This window comes from Amblyraja radiata, chromosome 31, assembly GCF_010909765.2.
Source record: "Amblyraja radiata isolate CabotCenter1 chromosome 31, sAmbRad1.1.pri, whole genome shotgun sequence".
NCBI classification, from domain to species: Eukaryota; Metazoa; Chordata; class Chondrichthyes; order Rajiformes; family Rajidae; genus Amblyraja; species Amblyraja radiata.
Window position 1 is genome coordinate 29,330,984 of NC_045986.1, and position 18,984 is coordinate 29,349,967.

Here is an 18,984-nt window from a genome sequence, read left to right on the forward strand (position 1 = left end):
CAGCTCTACCGCTGTGCCATCCTCAATAGTGATTATTATACAAAGCTGCTTGAGATGTTTAGAACGAGTAAAACTTGGAGCACATTTTCCCGCAACTTTTCCCACGCTGATAGTTTGCCTTCATTCACTGTCTTAACTCTTACATTTTGGATTGTAATTTTGTCGTGGTAACAAAGAACCAATTTTGAAATTGAAAGCCAGCAGGCCCTGCAATTTTGAAGAAAGAAAATTGAAAAAAAAAATCTCAAATTCTCAATAGACCTGTTTATCTATCTGTGGTCGGGCGTATAATGGTGTGACGTTTACAGTGTTCATTGTCATCTGTCTTGGAGGTTGGTCACTCATAAGTGCTAAAGAAAAAAATAATGCAGCATAATCAATAGAATTGTGATGTTAAAAGATTTTAATTATTCATTCCTTCTGGAGTACAAAGGAAATGGCCTGACCCGAAACATCATCTGTCGATTTCCCTCCACCAATGCTACGTGACCTGCTCAGTTCCTCCAGCAGTTTGTTTTTATGTTCACAAAACCAGAACTTGGTTGTTACCATTTGTGTTTTGCCGTTGGTTCCCACATCCTTCCTGAATTTTGTGTTCCAGGAATGATCGCTCGAAGAAACAAAATCTGGGTGAACGTGTCTTTATCTCCAGTGGTTGATTCATATGTCACCCTTTGTAGATTGTTGTTAGTGTAGAGACATCTTGGATATTACTGTTTAAGAAGGAACAGCAGATGCTGGAAAATCAAAGGCAGGCAAAAATGCTGGAGGAACTCTGCGGGTGAGGCGGCATCTATGGAGCGAAGGAAAAAGGCAACGTTTCGGGTCGTTAAATGCCTTTTTCCTTTGTTCCATAGATGTTGCCTCCACCCGCTGAGTTTCTCCAGCATTTTTGCCTATCTCGGATATTACAGGTTGCCTTTCGCTGGTCGCTGTAAACAGCTTCAGGTTCCTTTGTTTTTGAAGGTTTGTTCCTGCCACCGTCAGTTCCGCTGGCAACAAACTCCCAAACTATGAAAACACTGCCTTGTTCTGTATATCTGGATTCCAATACCTCATCCTGGCAACAGTACTTTCCAAAGGTCAACCCTTCCGCAAGCCGCTGTATTCTAACGGTACCTCGTTCTTTTTCTATATTTAATGGAGATATTATTTAAGTGTCCCTGTGTCTGTAAAGATTTTGCGATTCAGCGTTTTCCATATACTGTTATCTTTCAGATGCAAGGCGGTCGGCTCGTAAACTTTATAGATAATTTTTCGGCCATGAGAGTTGAAGCTGCATGAAACGGTGGTGTTTCCCACCTCTCATTGATACCGAGCTACATTTTAATGCATTTCACTGTAGCTTGTACACGTGACAATAAACTAACGTGAAACATTGCATAATAATGTAATACGAAAGGGACCTGATCTTCCATTGTACAACTGTGTCTTCCCAGATCTAATTCTTGTTTGCAATGCTGGTTATCTGCTGTAGTGATGGATTACAAACGTTTAAATATCTCCCTGCAGCCCCCAACAATTCTGATTCACTTACTGCCTGTAAACCCCAGCCATTTAGAATTGAGGATCCTGTTGGCGAGGGGACCATACTCAACCTCTCTTAGAAATGAGGCTGGGCAAAGGATTTAAATAGATGTATTGTACTCTTTTTTTTAAAAACGTTTCTGCTCACGTTAGAGGGTGCTTCATTAAGTATGGGTGTAATTCAGTTTTTTTACTTAATGGTTGAGGAGCACCAAGTTTGATGGTTAAGAATTTTACCAGGTTTCTTTTGGTAACTTTATATTTAGCTAAAGGGGAGCAATATTCGGGTCAGTCCCTCACACACAGCAGCTATGATTGTTGCTACTGAAGCATGTTGTATTCCAATTGCTGCAGTTCTTGGACGTACTCCTGCCATGGATAGTACTATGGGTTACAATTTGCAAGGAATGCTTGACTGGGTTCTGAATTTCTCTTTCAGTGCTGTTCCTGGTCGCATTGGTTCTGCTTTATGCCGTGATGATATTTTTGACACTTTACCCACTTCAGTTCATGCGAAAGATTCTGCAGCTGATGTTCATCGGTGACTTGAAATTTAAATTGTTGTTGCTCGGCTTTGCAGCATTACAATTCTTTGTTTCCTTTCTATTTGAGGTAAGAAAATCTCTCAAGAACATGTAACATTTTAATATCTGATCTGTTGAATTCATGAATCTAGACAGTGGATGAGTAATCCTTATTACTCATATCGCTCTAAATCTGTCCTCACCATGTACTTGTCTAATTGCTTCTTAAACGTTGCGATAGTCCCTGCCTCAACTACCTCCTCCGACAGCTCACTTCATACACCCACCACTCTTTGTGTGAAAAAATTACCCCTGAGATTCCTATTAAATCTTTCTCCCTTCACTTTAAGCCTATGCCCCTGCTTCTTGATTCCCCTACTCTGGGCAAGACTCCATGCATCTACTCAATTTGTTCCTCAGTTTATACACCTCTATAAGATCACCCCCTCATCCTCCTGCGCTCCAGGGAATAGAGTCCTAACCTGCTCAACCTCTCCCTATAACAGACCCTCAAGTCCTGGCAACATTCATGTAATTCTTCTCTGCACTCTTTCCATCTTGACAACATCTTTCCTATAACATGGTGCCCAGAACGGAACACAAAACTCTAAATGCAGCCACACCAACGTCTTATGACTGCAACATGACCTCCCAATTTCTATACTCTGGAAATGTTTTTTTGATGTGCATCGTTTTTTCTGTTGACTAAAACCAAGTGGAGGTAATTAGTTTTTAGGGCAACTGTGGAAGAAATTGTGAGTTAAGAGTTTGAGGCAATATGTTGAATCCTTTTGTTAGTTTTAGGAAGCCTGGTAGGAAACATTAATAACTGCAAGTCATACTGTTGTACTCTGCAATAATTTTGGAGCCAATTAATAATCAAATATAGTTTAGAAGCAAAGATGAATACGAATCCAAATTATGGATCGTGGCCTTTACTTGTATCTCCGTTCCTCTCTTTCAGATCGCTATAGATAATGGATTTCTAAACATTTGCAAAAGGCCATTGTGCAAGAGGAAATCGTCCCAAAAGCTGTATAAAAGACTGGATAAAGAACTTTGCTACAATTTAGCGTGGCCGCCTCTTAATGAAATTATATATGCCGAATCAAGGAATATCGTCATTGTGGAATGACACATTCCCTGGAAAGGGGTGAGGGGACAAAGGCCAGTTTTTTTTTTTTAAACCAAAAATATACCACCTGAGGTTGACCAGGATGCCAAGCACTTACGACGTAGTACACACGCATCAGACAATGCAGGAAGAATATGGACCTGGATGGAAATCTTTACCAATCTTACCCCACCAAACAAAACCAAGGCCAAATGTTTGGAAAGTCATAAACAGAGCAGAATTAGTTCATTGAACATTATCTTGTCCCCTTTTGAGTAAGAAGTGACAGGACACTCACTGCTAACTCACCAGCAGGGTTTCTGTCAATGAAATCAACTGTCCTGTTTTTGAACAAAACCTTTCTTGGTTGTGGGAAACTGGGTTCAATGTTTCCTCTGGTAATTTGTATTGTTATTTATTTTACACTACATACTCCAAAGAATTTGAATTGAAGTCTGTTATTGGGATCAAAGTGTGTGCGTGTGTGTGCGTGTAGCCTTTGCGAGAGATCAGGAAGGAGAGATGGGCACTTTTATCACCCTCGCCCATGCAAGATGTGGAAAGCTACAATCAATGAACAAATATAAATTTAGGTGAACTTTAAAGTGCCACTTTTAGGTTTAATGTTTCATCAATTTGTCGTAAGGTTTTAAAAAGGTTTTGAAAGATATTTTCTTTATTTCCTTTTCCTTGTCTTACATGCCGATCTGTGTTGGCACTTTCTGTTCCATGGGTGCTGGGAGCCCTCGTGCTGCACTTGTACCATCTATGTATGGTTATGTTTGTTACATTATATGGAAGGAAGCAGGTTCGTTCAATCTAACCTGAATTTGTTTTCACCCAAGTCTTTACTTGTGCACTTTTCATTGAGTTGGAACAATGCTTAACATTTTCCCTCCTGTTCCAGTCTGTTCAAACCAATTATATCCAGCACCATGTCTTAGCTTGAACCTAGCCCTTATTTATGCATTTGGTTCTTTGTCTATTAAGGTGAATTATGTATTTTTGCAAAATGCAGCATGCATTTTTTCTAAAAGGGGTAGTGGTGAATATGGCCTTGAGCTGTGCTTACGATTGCTGTATCTGGTCCAAATAAAGCAGAAATATTATTTTACTTAATTTATCAAAAGTTGAACAAATGCAATAATTAATTTAATTTTGATTTAAAATTTCTCGTGACTTAAGATGATTCCTTTCCATAAAACTGATCATGTTTGTGGAGAATTGCAGTTCCTTAAAGTAGATTTAAGTTAGCAACTTGAGTTTCTTTCTTTCCTTACAACTAGTGTATTTATGCCAGATAATTGATCATTTACATTAGCTGGAGTTGTTTGTACAATCGTCAGTTTGAGAGACCATTAACTAAAACATTGAATCATCCATAATTCCAAACCTGGATTCACGGGTGTTAATTAGTTCTTGAGCAACACACCTCAGCCAGGGCAAGTCAGTGACTGGAAGTGTCAGATGTCCAAGCATTTTATTTTTATTTTTTAGAACAGTCGTTCTACTCCATCCATTTCAACCAATCTAAGCATGTAGAGTATTTTTAAAGTGTACAAACAGACTTTGTAATTGATTTTTATAATGGACATTATGTACAGTTTTCAGGACAAGTGCTGTTACATTTTACTGTGCTACTTTTACAAAGCAATGTCACGAGATGTTTGACTGTACAGTATATAAAGACTTTATTTCTGTGCTTCAGCTATTTCATTCACAATCACACTCTTGCACCTTCCACCTGTAATTGGAGAAGTCTGAAAACAAATGACAAAGATCTCTCCTAAATGTTGCTGGCTCCCTTCACCTCCCTACCATTGAACAACTTAAGGGCCTGTCCCACTGTACGAGGTAATTCAAGAGTTCTCCCGAGTTCTCCCCTGATTCGAGCTCGTGTAATGTACGTAGCGAGTAAAAAGTAACCATTTTTTTTCATCACGAGTATTTTTTTACTCGTGGACATTTTTCAGAGTTGAAAAAAACGTCACGAGTTTACCGGATTTCCCGAGTACCGGACATCCACGAGCTCCTACGTACCCGCTACGTACATTACATGAGCTTGAATCGGGAGAACTCTTGAATTACCTCATACAGTGGGACAGGCCCTTTACTCTAACATGTAAATCTGTACACTCTCAAGGGCCTGTCCCACTCACACAACTTGCCAGCACCCGTCCTAGTTGCACCTCGTGACGCCTGTTTGGCGGTGAGTAGTCGGCCAGAGTCGTACCTTTTTCTGGTCGCCGCTGGATTTTCAACATATTGACATTTTTCAGCGACCTGCTGCGACTATGACGGGTGCCGACAGGTCACCGAAAGAAATCACTTAAGTGGGACAGGCCCTTCACTCTTTCTGGATTTCACTTTCAATCATTGGCAGTTAAACTCAAGACATGAAACTTTCAACTCTTCTAGTTTTCATTAAATCTAATGCAGATGTGAGGAAAATCTTTCTACACTCTACTCAAAATCATCAACCTCCCCCCCCCCCCCCCAGTAACCAATGCTTTAACTCCAATGCTTTATTGGACACTCTAGATTTACAATAATTACACCATATAGACAAATCCAGACACATACTTTTACTATGCCGCCGAAGCTTTGGCTTTATATGATGCCATCATCTTCTTAATCTCAGCAATTGCTAAACCTGGATTCAAACCCTGGAGAAAATGGAAAGAAAGTTATTAAATTTAAAAAAAATACTCACTTCATAAGGATGAAGTTACATAAAGAGGGCATATACAAGCTTATGTTAATCTTAATGTCAAAACTTGGAAATACTGGGCATGTTCAGTGCATCTAATTTATAGTACTGTTTCCCCCTTTGTTCTCATGTCCCTTTATACCTCCATGAGACGAAAAATGCTGGAGAAACTCAGTGGGTGAGGCAGTATCTATGGAGAGAAGGAATTGGTGATGTTTCAGGTCGAGAAATCCGAGTTGAGTTTCTTCAGCATTTTTTGTCTACCTACAAATTAAAATGTTTGTTTTCTAACCTTGCCTAGTCATGCTGCAAGGCCAAGAATCTGAAACATTAACTGCTTTTATTCATAGAGGCTGCATGAGCTGCTGAATACATCTCAGTTTGATGGAATCTGTAGTTTTCTTTCAGGTGTGTTCTAACTGCTCTTTCACAGGGACAGAAATGGAGCTGGATACAGACTTAAGGCTTGTCCACATTATTTCAGGAATATATTCACTTTATCTCAGTATGGGTTGTGTTCCTTGTCAGCAAATGACATAGACTTTATCTCCAACATTGCCCAGTCATTGTTGCTGGGACTCCCGCCTATGGTTTTAAGTTGACTTAAAATAAATTGCTGACTAATTTCATGGTTAATGGAAATATTTCCTAAAACCTAACATTCCAATCACCCTGGTTCTTGAAGATCTCAATTTGATTCCAGGCCTGAAATTAATTTTAATTGCATTTTAATTGTCTTTCGCCTCCAAATGTACATCCTTTAGTGCTAGAGAATTCTAGACTTCTCATCCACTTTCTTTTCTCTACCATTACCTAGATCTTAACCTCTCTCTGACCGTCTCCCACAAAACGCAATGAATTTGTTCCTGCACTTCAGTAACATCCCAGCAATGGGTAGTTAGCTTTTTGGCTTTTTTTTTTTAAACTAAAGAAATGACTTTCTGTTAAAACTACTTCCTTCCATAACACTCTGAATGTCTGCAGTGATGTCTGGGTAGGTAAAAACCCAGGCTTGTGGCTGCATAACCACCTACCTTTGGGCAGGACTGTGTGCAGTTCATTATAGTGTGACAGCGATAGAGAGAGAAGGGATCCTGTAGCTGAGCCAGGCGTTCCTCTGTGAAATCATCCCTGGAGTCGATCATCCAGCGGTATGCCTGAAATGGAAACAAGGACTAAATGTCTAACAGTACAGAACGGCGTCAAATGCTGATAAGGACATTAAACTGGATAAATGCCATATATCCCCAATAAAAGATGGGCAGCATCAGCAGCAAACTCCTAATGCTGTGAAACTTCATTTGGAGCTCACTATAGCCTAAGAGGAGCATATTTGGGTGTCAGCACAATATAATTTCACTGAGGTTTTTTCTTACATTGAGGAGATTTTTTGGCTCACAGGTTTAGAAATGTGAGGTTATCAAAGTGAGAACGAGGTCTAGAACTGGGCAGGTGAGGGGGGGGGGGGGGGGCAGAAGAGGTAGTCTTTCAGCTAGGGAGAAATTGGTTCACCTGGTGGGTTTTTAATCTTTGAGCATTCACTGCCTTGAGGTAGATATATACACCCAGGTTCAAACCTGATCAGGAATGCTGTTTGTGGGGAGATTCTACCTGTTACTGTTTGAATTTCCTCTGGGTTTTTAGGTTAATTGGCCTCTATAAATTGTCCCTCATGTGTAGGGAGTGGATCAAAAGTGGGATAACATGGAACAAGCGTGAACAGGTGATGAATGGTTGTTGGACTTAAAGAGCCTGTTTCCATGAGGTAATTTACAATCAATCAATCAATGCAGTAAGCAGATTTACCTGCATCAGCACGGCAGGGCCCAAGTATTTATCTCCATTCCACCAGTAACTAGGGCAGCTGGTACTACAGCAGGCACAGAGGATGCACTCATATAGACCATCCTGGCAGAGAGAACAAGCTGATTTAATTTATTTTCAACAAACAATACTATTCACTAACATAAAATTCTCTAAGAAACACAACTTGCTGAGGATGCTCCCACAGGCAAAAAAAAGCAGGCAGGTAGATTTTTGTGCAGCTCAAAGAATAGGATGCAATGTATATATTATGGCAATATGCTAGGAGTGCAGTAAACTACACCACACCAGCAATTTATTTATAGATTGAAAACTGCCCTGTTAATAAACTAACGCGAAGTTAGTATAACACGGGCTTCATACAAGTATGGAGTGTCCAGTTAAATAATCTGAAACAGTAGGAATGATCATTTGTTAAATTTGCACATCAATAAGCAAACCTACCAAATGCTTATATAAAAATATCTATCTTTTAATGCCAGCATTTCAGAATATTGTATCATGAAGAATGTTGTTGACGTTTGTGTGTGACCAGCATGGTGATTATACACAATTTTTTAAAATCCACACTATTGCTTTTAAATTAATGAATAGTTTATATCATTAAGTTTTCAACTCTGTACACATCAAACTGTCTCTGAACTGAACTTGGAAGCTCTTTAGTTGTATCATTATCATAATAAAAGCAATAAAACAAAAACTGACCAACCAATATCTATCTAATCACTGTCCTCCTGATGAATATCAATGATACCCCAGCCAACACGGCAAGGTCCCACTCACTAAAATTGGATCCACATAAAAGACTGGCACGGTCACTGTCACCTAAACACCTCGGCACCATCGCGATAGGAGCCTTGTTCCACAAGTTCATGCTGAATACTATCTGATAGAAGTGAGAAAGACAAGGGTGCAGATATACCTTGGAGTAACGCTGCCACTGGTGGAGTAGCAAAGGACATTTCACACAAAGGGTGGTGGATGTATGGAACGAGCTGCCAGAGGAGGTAGTTGAGGCAGAGACTATCCCAATGTTTAAGAAACAGTTATACAGGTACATGGATAATAATAATAATAATGAATTTTATTTGTGGGCGCCTTTCAAAAGTCTCAAGGACACCTTACAGAATTTAACAAGAGTAAAAAACATATAATCGGAGTAAAATAAATAATAAAGACACCACCAATACACAAATTAAAGACAGAATTCGATCCAAAGACAAAAAAAAAATCAAAAACACAATGTGAAGAGAGAGCAGTGGCAGCTAAACCGCGCCAGCGTACACTCTCCCTTCCGACAGCCATCTTGGACACAAACGTGGGCAGGTGGGACTAGTGTAGATGGGACATGTTGGGCCAAAGGGCCTGTTTCTGCACTGTATCACACTGGCAGATGGGACCTGTGGCAGGTGGAATGCAAAGCCCATTTGATCAGATTATTTTTTATCATCCTCAGTAGCTAAATTGCTGCTGGTTTAGATTAGTTTACAGATACAGCGCGGAAACAGGCCCACCGAGTCTGTGCCGACCAACAATCCCCGCACACAAATACGATCCTACACAAACGGGGGACAATTTACAATTTTATGGAAGCCAATTAACCTACAAAGCTGTATGTCTTTGGGGTGTGGGAGGAGATCAGAGCACCCGGAGAAAACCCGCATAGGTCACGGGGAGAAGGTACAAGCTCCGTACAGACAGCATCCCTAGTCAGGATCAAATCCGGGTCACCGGCGCTGCAAGGCAGCAACTCTACCACTGCTCCACTGTTAGAAGATCTGCACATAGTCCTTGTGGGACCATGTCTCAACTTCACTCCAGGAACATCTTTCTTTATATATGGCACAAAGACGCATTCTGCTCCGAAAACTTATGAATGTTTACTAAAATAAAAGCTTCAATCTGGAGGAAGAAATAAATATGCCAATTCTGACCACTGAAAGAATGTAGGCTGCTTACATGCATGCTCTTGTTGCCTTACCAGTTTCTGTCTGTCCTCAATTGACTGCAGATACTGGTCCTTGCCTGCTTGAGATTCGTCCTTCTTCTGCAGGTAGGGTTTTATTGACTTGTACTGAGCATAGAAGTTGCTGAGGTCCTGGAGGTAAAGAGGAAGAACAAAGTCAATCTGAATACAGCAGCAAAGTATTATGTAGACAGCAAAAAATAAATAGATCTAGGAGCATTGTTCCACAGAAGTGGAGAAAGCATTGGAGCAAGCTGTGCAACACAATGCGGCACGGTGCACAGAGGTAGAGCTGCTGTCTTACAGGGTTTGATCCTGACTACAGGTGCTGTCTGTACGGAGTTTGCACGTTCTCCCCATGATCGCATGGGTTCTCTATGGGAGCTCTGGTTTCCTCCCACACTCCAAAGACGTACAGGTTTGTAGGTTAATTGGCTTCAGTAAAATTGCAAATTGTCTCCAATGTGTGGAGGATTGTGTTAATGTGCGGGGATCGCTGGTCGGCACAGATTTGGTGGGCCGAAGGGCCTGTATCTGTGCTGCATCTCTAAATTAAACTGAATGAGCATTAAAATATGACACCATATTTCACGAGAATGAGCCTGTAACCAGGTCATCATGGGAGGACCCTTAGGGTCTCGACCCGAAAAGTCGCCTTTTTCCTTTGCTCCATAGATGCTGCGTCACCCGCCGAGTTTCTCCAGCATTTTTGTCTACCTTCGATTTTCCAGAATCTGCAGTTCCTTCTTAAACAGGTCATCATGGGGAATGCTTCAAGATAGCAAAACCAAACCAGAGGAAAAGTGGAACTCAATGAATTAAGTGATAGGAGCAGAATTAGGCCATTCAGCCCATCAAGTCTACTCCACCATTCAATCATGGCTGATCTATCTCTCCCTCCTAACCCCATTCGCCTGCCTGCTTCCCATAACCCCTGACATTCATTTTCAAAAACATAGAGCATTAAGTAATTTTAGTTTTAATAAAACACTTCAGGGGAGAACAAGAGAAAGGTGCCCAACTGTAATCTATAGCAGTGCACCTCAAGATCATGTGGTTCAGTACCACTGACTAAGCTGGCATAGTAATAAGGATGTCATATGGGCAATTTTCAATAGAGAGCAACACAGAAAGAAACCAAGGAGAGGGAATTGGTAGAGACTGAACAAAAGACTCACGGGAACGAGATCCTTTACCACATACATATGAGGCAGGGGGTAGATCTTGGAGACTTTGTCGAGGTTGGTGTCAATTTTGCAGATACACGCCAGCGTGTTTCCCCCATTGATGTTCATGGCACAGGAGCCACAGATTCCTGACAACAGAAATGTTTGCTGAACTGACCGTGCCTGCTGAACGACTGTACCGAAGCTCCAATTGACAAGCTCAACATATCTGCACTGCACAGCTCCATGCAAGCTACCACATATAACAGTCAGCCTAACCTGCCCCTGAAATGGCTCTTTGTTATTTGAAGATCAAGCACTGATTTTTAATTTAATTTTTTATAAATAATTAAAAATTACTGCGTGATCTTTAAACAACAAAATAACACTTAGCTGCCTACCATCAGTTAGGACCATGCAAATAAGCTGATGAATCAAACACAAGACCAGGTTTCATCCATGTTCATAAGTTCTAGGAGCAGAATTAGGCCATTTGGCCCATCAAGTTTACTCCGCCATTCAATCGTGGTTGAGTTATCTTTCCATCTCAACCCCATTCTCCTGCCTTCGCCCCATAACCTTTGACATTTTAGGGCTGTCTGCTTTGTACGTTATAGCTTGTACTGTGCAATGTAGATGAGCTTGCCATTTGGAGATGAGTGCTGAACAAACATACTTGATCACCATAAGCATATTAGAAACTGGAAACATTAGAATAGGTTCATTACAAGAACCAGGGAGTGGGCGTATATTAGTTGCTCTCCTCCACGACAGGTATAAATTGCTTTAAAAAAAGGGCATCCTGGTCTCAATTGACTATAAATATACCTTCCAGATTAACCAAAATGCTTTGGGATTGAACTAGTTATTTTTTCCCAGAGACAAGTTAGTAATTAAAATATTTCGATGAGGTTCTATGCCCCAGACGTCCTCTGTTGTTTGCATTGAACACAGACTTGTTCTAAGTTCAATTTCAATTCCCGAGAAAAATCAGACAAGGTTCTGGAGTAACTCAGCGAGTCAGGTAGCATCTCTGGAGAACATGGATAGACGACAATTCGGCTCAAGATACTTTTTCAATTTAAGGAAGGGTCCTGACCTGAAGGTCATTTATCCTTGTTCGGCAGAGATGCTTGCCTGACCTGCTGAGTTATTCCAGCACTTTGTGTCTTGTTTTGTTAACCAGCATGAGCAGTTCCGTATATCTCCAATTTTCCACAGCTTGGGACAGCTGTCAACTTGAGAGAGACAGGAACTGTCAAATCTGCATGGTCCAAAAGTCATAAGTGACGGGAGCAGGATTAGGCCATTCAACCCATCAAGTCTACTCCGTCATTCAATCAATCATGGCTGATCTATCTCTCCCTCTCAACACGATTCTCCTGCCTTTTGCCCATAACCCCTGACTCCCATTCTAATCAAGAATCTAACTTATCTGCCTTAAAAATATCCATTGACTTGGCCTCCACCGCCATGGAGCTATGACAATGAATTCCAGATTCACCACCCTGGCATCAGGCTGTGGTGTCCCTCCCCAGACAGTAACCCCACCCTAACTTTCAGTGATCTGCCTTTCCCCGGGGCACTTTTTCCTTGTCTTTCTCCCCAAGCAACATTCTGTTTATCATATTTCTCTTCCCCCCCCCCCCACACCCCAGTTTAATAATGAAGAAACTACAGGGATGACTTTATTTTTAGAAGTAATTGTTGAATCGTTCAGAGATAAAGCCTGTGTTTCCAAATCATTGGCAGTCAAGAGATACTCCCTGCGTGGAAATAAAATTGTTCACTCAACAGGTATACTTAGGCGAAGGTTGGAGGTTTTAGAAAAATAGCTTCTGCATTAGGGTTGTTAATGACCAACACATGCCTTCTATTTTTCGACCACAGTTCCCAATTCATGAAATAATGATGATACTATACAAAACGATTTAGATACAACACTTTCATCTCACATCCCTCTCCAATGTACACCACATACTCACCCTCCCTGCAAGATCTGCGGAACGTTAGCGTTGAGTCCATCTCATTCTTGACCTTGATAAGAGCATCTAGTACCATTGGACCACATCTGTAGGGTTACAACAGTTAAAACTGTCAAGTGTAACCACATGCACTTGTACACTGTATTTGCCTTCATTTCTCCAGACAGCAGGATAGCACAGCGGGAGAGATTCAGTCTGAAGAAGGGGTTCTCACCCGAAACATCAAAGATTCCTTTTTCTCCAGAGATGCTGCCTGACCCGCCGAGTCACCCCAGCATTTTGTGTCTATCTTCAGAAAACGTTGTTCTTATTGACCCAATAACATTTTGTTTAATGAAAATAAATGCGGGAAACTGGGACAAGGAAGACACAGATAGTGACTTCCTTCTGGATCAGTGGAAGGAAGTTGCTTTAGTAGTGGTACGTAAACAATTGTATGTTGAATGCGCACTACAATTTATTTTTGTAAATCAGAGTGAAGTTAATAGGGAAAGCCAGTGTTTTTTCTCCTCTACAGATTTGCTGTTCATTTTCATCCTTAAGATTGGACAAACAGGTAAGATTTTTCATTTATGGAAAAGACCTTGCAGGGTAGATGACCTGGTTTACCTTTCTCTTCCACATCTCTTGGATATCATTGTAAATCTTTATTTTACAGTTGAAGAAAGGCACCACATATTGCTTTAATAAATGCATCCTGGTCTCAACAGATCACAAATATGATCTCTTCCAGATTAACAAAAATGCTTTGGATCAAACTGGTTTCTTTTTGTTGAAGAGGCAAGGTAAGTAAAATTAAAATATTTCAATGAGATTCAATGCCCCAAAGATAGACACAAAAAGCTGGAGTAACTCAGTGAGTCAAGTAGCATCTCGGTTTAGTTTAGTTTATTGTCACGTGTATCGAGGTACAGTGAAAAGCTTTTGTTGCGTGCTATCCAGTCAACAGAAAGACAATACACGATTACAATAGAGCCATTTACAGTGTATAGATACATAATAAGGCAATAATGCTTAGTGCAAGGTAAAGCCAGTATGTTCAGAACATATCAGAGGGAGAGAGCACAATTAAAGTTGAGTCTGAAGAAGGGTCTCGACCCGAAACATCACACATTCCTTCTCTCCAGAGATACTGCCTGACCCGCTGAGTTACTCCAGCATTGTGTCGACCTACAACTAAAATTTAAATACATTCAGATACGAATCTTGTGTTAATTAACTTTATGACTTACGAATTGAGGTCAAGCTCATAGGTTTGCATGCGGGGCTTGTCTCCGGGTTTATCCGGATTCCATCTGTAAATTGCAAATTTCTTCATGAGAGACGTTGCTTCAGGTGCAGCCGCTGCTGCGGTCTGGGCGCTGCGTGTCGCCTGCAATGCAACGTAAAGCACCGGTTAATTCACAAACCAACCTGTATCAAAGCCATTTAAGTCTCGAAACAAGGAACTGCAGATGCTGGTCTGTTAGATAAGACAAATACGCTGGAGTAAATCAACGACAATTTTGGGTAACCTAACAACCTCCCCGCTCCCACCTCCTGTGCCCCGCCTAGACTCGCACCTATTTCTCCCCTACATGCGTTGGCATTTCAGAGACTTCTGGATTAACACATAGTTATGCAGGGAATGGATCACATGCAGGCACAGGACATTACTTTAACTTGGCATCATGTTCAGCATGGACATTGTGGGCCGAAGGGTCTGTCACTGTGCTGAAATGTTCTATGTTCACCCCAAGTCCATTCTTACTCATCAAATTGATAGCAAAGGAAGATATAAAGAACGTGCAAGAGAGAACTGCAGATGCTGGCTTAAATCAAAGATAGACACAAAATGCTGGAAAAGAAGGAATGGGTGACGTTTCGGGTCTAGACCCTTCTTCAGATTGAAGAACCGACCTGAAACGCCACCCATTACTTCTCTCCAAAGATACAAAGAACTGCAGATGCTGGAATATTGAGACAACACAAGTGGAGGGAATGGACAGGCAACATTTCCGGGTCGGGTCCCTCCTTCAGAAAGCGATGGCAAGTGTTAAGAGGCAGCACTGAATCTCCAGTAACCTACTTAACAACTTTAAAGAACAAACTCCAAATGCTGGTTTAAACTAAAGATAGATACAAAAAGCTGGAGTGGCTCAGCAGGTCAGGCAGCATCTGTGGAGAAAAGGAATCTCTGGAGACAAGGTGCCATTTCTTGTCAAGATCCTTCTTCAGACTGAGTCAAGGGAAAGGGAAACGAGAGATACAGAAGGTACATAGAGCAAATGAATGAAAGATATGCAAAAAGCAATGATGATCAAGGAAAGATGGAGCCCACAATGGTCCATTGCTGGCTGTGGGGTAGGTGATAACAAGTTATACAGGCGGTGAAACTTAACAGGATGACAGTGAAACTATTAGGACGACTAAGGTGGGGGAGGGATAGAAACATAGAAAACATGTCCAGGAGTAGGCCATTCGGCTCTTCGAGCCTGCACCGTCATTCAATATGATCATGGCTGATCATCCAACTCAGTATCCTGTACCTGCCTTCTCTCCATACCCCCTGATCCCTTTAGCCACAAGGGCCACATCTAACTCCCTCTTAAATATAGCCAATGAACTGTGGCCTCAACTACCTTCTGTGGCAGAGAGTTCCAGAGATTCACCACTCTCTGCGTGAAAAATGTTTTTCTCATCTCGGTCCTAAAGGATTTCCCCTCTATCCTTAAGCTGTGACCCCTTGTCCTGGACTTCCCCAACATCGGGAACATGGAGAGAGAGGTTTTGTTGGGACCACTCACTGCCTTCAGATCTCATCACACCCTTAACATCAATGCGACATTTGACCAAGAGTGACATTAATGGAGAACAGAGGCTGCTGTAATCAGGAACAAAGAACTTAGTGGGTCGAACCTCGTCTATGGAGGGAAAAGAATGGTGGTACGTTTCGGGCAGGAGAAGCCAAGCTGAATCATAACTCGTCCAAAGGAAGGCGTTTTTCAAGATTCAAGAGTTTATTGTCATGTGTCCCTGATAGGACAATGAAATTCTTGCTTTGCTTCAGCACAACAGAACATAAGTAGGCATGACTACAGAACAGATCAGTGTGTCGTCCATTTTTGGTTGTTGTAGATGAATTAAAATACTGTTCAAGAAGGAACTGCAGATGCTGGAAAATCGAAGGTACACAAAACCGCTGGAGACCTCCCTAATATCTGTTCTGACTGTCAAACACAACTATATGCCGATGATGCAGTGCTATATACATCTAGCACTAACAAGTCTGAAATTGAAAGATCCCTTCAATCAGATCTTACTTCTGTTCAGAAATGGCTATTATTTAACAAATTAATTTAAAATAAAAATAAATCATGCAGTATGTTATTTGGTACCAGACAAGGCCTTGGTAATTCTGTAGATCTGACTATATCATTTAATGAAGGATCACCATTAGAACAAGTATTGAACTTCAAATATCTTGGTGTTTGGCTCGACCCAACGCTTTCATTTACGCAGCATAGTGAGACGATTACTAAAAAACTCAGCTGTAATCTAGCTATTCTTTACCGCCATATAAATTGTTTCACTTTTCAGATGAGAAAAAGAATTGTCTCTCAACTACTACTACCAACACTGGATTATGCTGATATTGTCTATCAGAATACATTTGATACACATCTTCAACCCCTCAATGTAGTTTATAATAGTCTTTGCAGATTTATTTTAAGGTGTCCATATATAACTCACCACTGTTCTATGTACGAAACTCTAAACGACAGATGGCACAATGGGCTAAGTGTTCGGCTGGCAACCGGAAGGTAGCCGGTTCGAATCCCGCTTGGAGTGCATACTGTCGTTGTGTCCTTGGGCAAGACACTTCACCCACCTTTGCCTGTGTGTGAATGTGTGTGAATGTGTGTGAGTGATTGGTGGTGGTCGGAGGGGCCGTAGGCGCAGATTGGCAGCCACGCTTCCGTCAGTCTGCCCCAGGGCAGCTGTGGCTACAGAAGTAGCTTACCACCACCGAGTGTGACTGAGGAGTGAATGAATAATGCGATGTAAAGCGCCTTGAGTATTAGAAAGGCGCTATATAAATCCCATCCATTATTATTATTATTAAACTGGTTATCCCCCCACGCTCGAAGATGCTACCACTGGTTCCAGTTCATCTTTAAATGCATCCATCTCAATTACCCTTCTTATTTAAAACAAGACCTATTACCATACACACCCTCATATTCACTAAGACATATTCAGCAACCCTTCTTTTTTATTCCAAGAACAAAGAAATTGGGAGACGTGCATTTAAATTCAAAGCTCCTTCTGACTGGAACACTCTGCCTAGTACCATAAGAACTATTAGCTCATTTCGTCTATTTAAAAATACACTTTTACCCTTCCTTATAAAATCATGTACCTGTTTCTAGTATTAGAGTCTTCGAGCTCCTTTATCTAGCTTGCTCTGTGTGTGATCATTTGGCATAACTATTGTATATGCATGGCCATTACACTTATGTATTATTGTATTGCATAGTGTAACAAAGTCTTATATTGTATTATGTCACAATATCATGAAATAATATCATGTAATAATGTTGATAGTATGTATTAACGTACGATGTATGATAGGTGGTATATGGTATTATGCATCAACATTATGCTGTAACACATAACTATTATTATTATTGGATATGTAAAGCCAATTAACAATTGTTATAAACTATAACAAGTGGGGATGGAGGGGTTTTGGGATTGGTGTGTGGGTAGGTGGGTCAATGAGAGCCTCTATGTACGTTATGTCTTGTGCTGTATGTTCTATGTTGGACCCCCTTGAAAACGAGATGACTGTCCATCTCAAGGGGTTATCCATGAATAAACTTGTTTCAAATTCTTGCTTTGCTTCAGCACAACAGAACATAAGTAGGCATGACTACAGAACAGATCAGTGTGTCGTCCATTTTTGGTTGTTGTAGATGAATTAAAATACTGTTCAAGAAGGAACTGCAGATGCTGGAAAATCGAAGGTACACAAAACAGCTGGAGAAACTCAGCGGGTGCAGCAGCATCTGTGGAGCGAAGGAAATAGGCAAACCCGACTTCAAGAGTCTGAAGAAAGGGTCTGGACCTGAAACGTCTCTCCAGAGATGCCGCCTCCTGTCCCGCCGAGTTACTCCAGTGTTTAAGAAGGAACTGCAGATGCTGGAAAAATCGAAGGTGGAAATAGGACGTTGCCTATTTCCTTCGCTCCATGCAAAGAGTTGAACAATCTCCACTATAGGAAATAGGCAACGTTTCCTTCGCTCCATGCAAAGAGTTGAACAATCTCCACTATAGGAAATAGGCAACGTTTCCTTCGCTCCATGCAAAGAGTTAAACAATCTCCACTATAGGAAATAGGTAACGTTTCGGGCCGAAACCCTTTGGGTTTCGTCCCGAAACGTTGCCTATTTCCTTCGCTCCACATAGATGCTGCTGCAATCGCTGAGTTTCTCCAGCACTTTTCTCTACCCAGCAATTAGTGTATGTCTTCATGACCTTCACGCAGGCTAGTTGGAAGGCAGAGAGCTGCCCTTGGGCCGAGGCAGCGGCCGCCGTTCGCGCAAAAAATATCCCTAAAAAAACAGCCGCCTCCTCCTCACGAAATATCGTCTGGAAGGAGAACAAATTATCATTGTTAAGAGCCGGGGCCTCTCACCTGTAGGCAGGCCGCCCGCCAGGGCAGCAACAGCAAGACGCCGCTTCTCCTCAGGCTCGCCGCCGCCATCTTGAGCAGCAGGACTGCCGCTGGAAACGTCTAGAAGCGTCTCGAGCGTCAGTCAGTCGAGTCCGTCCGTCAGTCAGCTCCCGCCTCAGTTAGTCAGCAGTCGGCGGCGATGTATGAGGAGAAGCCCCGGCCTCAGTTAGTCAGCAGCCGGCGGCTATGTTGATGTATGAGGAGAAGCTCCCGCCTCAGTTAGTCAGCAGTCGGCGGCGATGTATGAGGAGAAGCCCCGGCCTCAAGTTAGTCAGCAGCCCCGGCCTCAGTTAGTCAGCAACCGGCCGGGAATGTATGAGGTAAAGCCGCGGCCTCAGTTAGTCAGCAGCCGGCGGGGATGTTGATGTATGAGGAGAAGCTCCCGCCTCAAGTTAGTCAGCAGCCGGCGGGATGTATGAGGAGAAGCCCCGGCCTCAGTTAGTTAGCAG

At 41.8% G+C, this 18,984-nt stretch overlaps 2 protein-coding genes across 3 annotated transcripts in view; one reads left to right on the forward strand and one right to left on the reverse strand.

The window, feature by feature from the left end:
• The window catches only part of atp13a2 (ATPase cation transporting 13A2), a 54,709-nt gene extending 50,430 nt beyond the window's left edge, over nt 1–4,279 (forward strand). Inside the window, exons 27-29 of the mRNA XM_033048389.1 lie at nt 967–1,115; nt 1,967–2,139; nt 3,016–4,279. Coding sequence (XP_032904280.1) covers nt 967–1,115; nt 1,967–2,139; nt 3,016–3,186 — 493 coding nt within the window. The 3' untranslated portion in view covers nt 3,187–4,279. The remainder of the gene's footprint in view (nt 1–966; nt 1,116–1,966; nt 2,140–3,015) is intronic.
• sdhb (succinate dehydrogenase complex iron sulfur subunit B) lies at nt 248–18,719 on the reverse strand. Of its 2 annotated transcripts, XM_033048394.1 has the most exons (9): nt 18,497–18,719; nt 14,049–14,188; nt 12,817–12,902; nt 10,844–10,980; nt 9,681–9,797; nt 7,682–7,783; nt 6,910–7,032; nt 5,749–5,831; nt 248–350 (listed from the first exon to the last, which is right to left on the reverse strand). In XM_033048394.1, exons 1-8 carry the CDS (start codon nt 18,563–18,565, stop codon nt 5,754–5,756), a joined length of 852 nt encoding a protein of 283 aa, XP_032904285.1. In that variant the 5' UTR covers nt 18,566–18,719; the 3' UTR covers nt 248–350; nt 5,749–5,753. The 2 variants fall into 2 exon arrangements, with proteins under 2 accessions (XP_032904285.1, XP_032904283.1); XM_033048392.1 differs by lacking the exon at nt 248–350 and having other exon boundaries at nt 4,731–5,831.
• Nucleotides 18,720–18,984: the final 265 nt, after the last annotated feature.

Bases quoted from the DNA above. Each gene is read 5' to 3' on its own strand.
- sdhb (XM_033048394.1), bottom strand. From the start codon at position 18,565: ATGGCGGCGGCGAGCCTGAGGAGAAGCGGCGTCTTGCTGTTGCTGCCC. The intron at 7,033-7,681 runs GTAAATCTGCTT...TTTCCATTTCAG, and splicing joins GCCCTGCCGTGCTGATGCAG to GCATACCGCTGGATGATCGA. The intron at 5,832-6,909 runs GTAGGTGGTTAT...CATTTTCTCCAG, and splicing joins GCACACAGTCCTGCCCAAAG to GGTTTGAATCCAGGTTTAGC.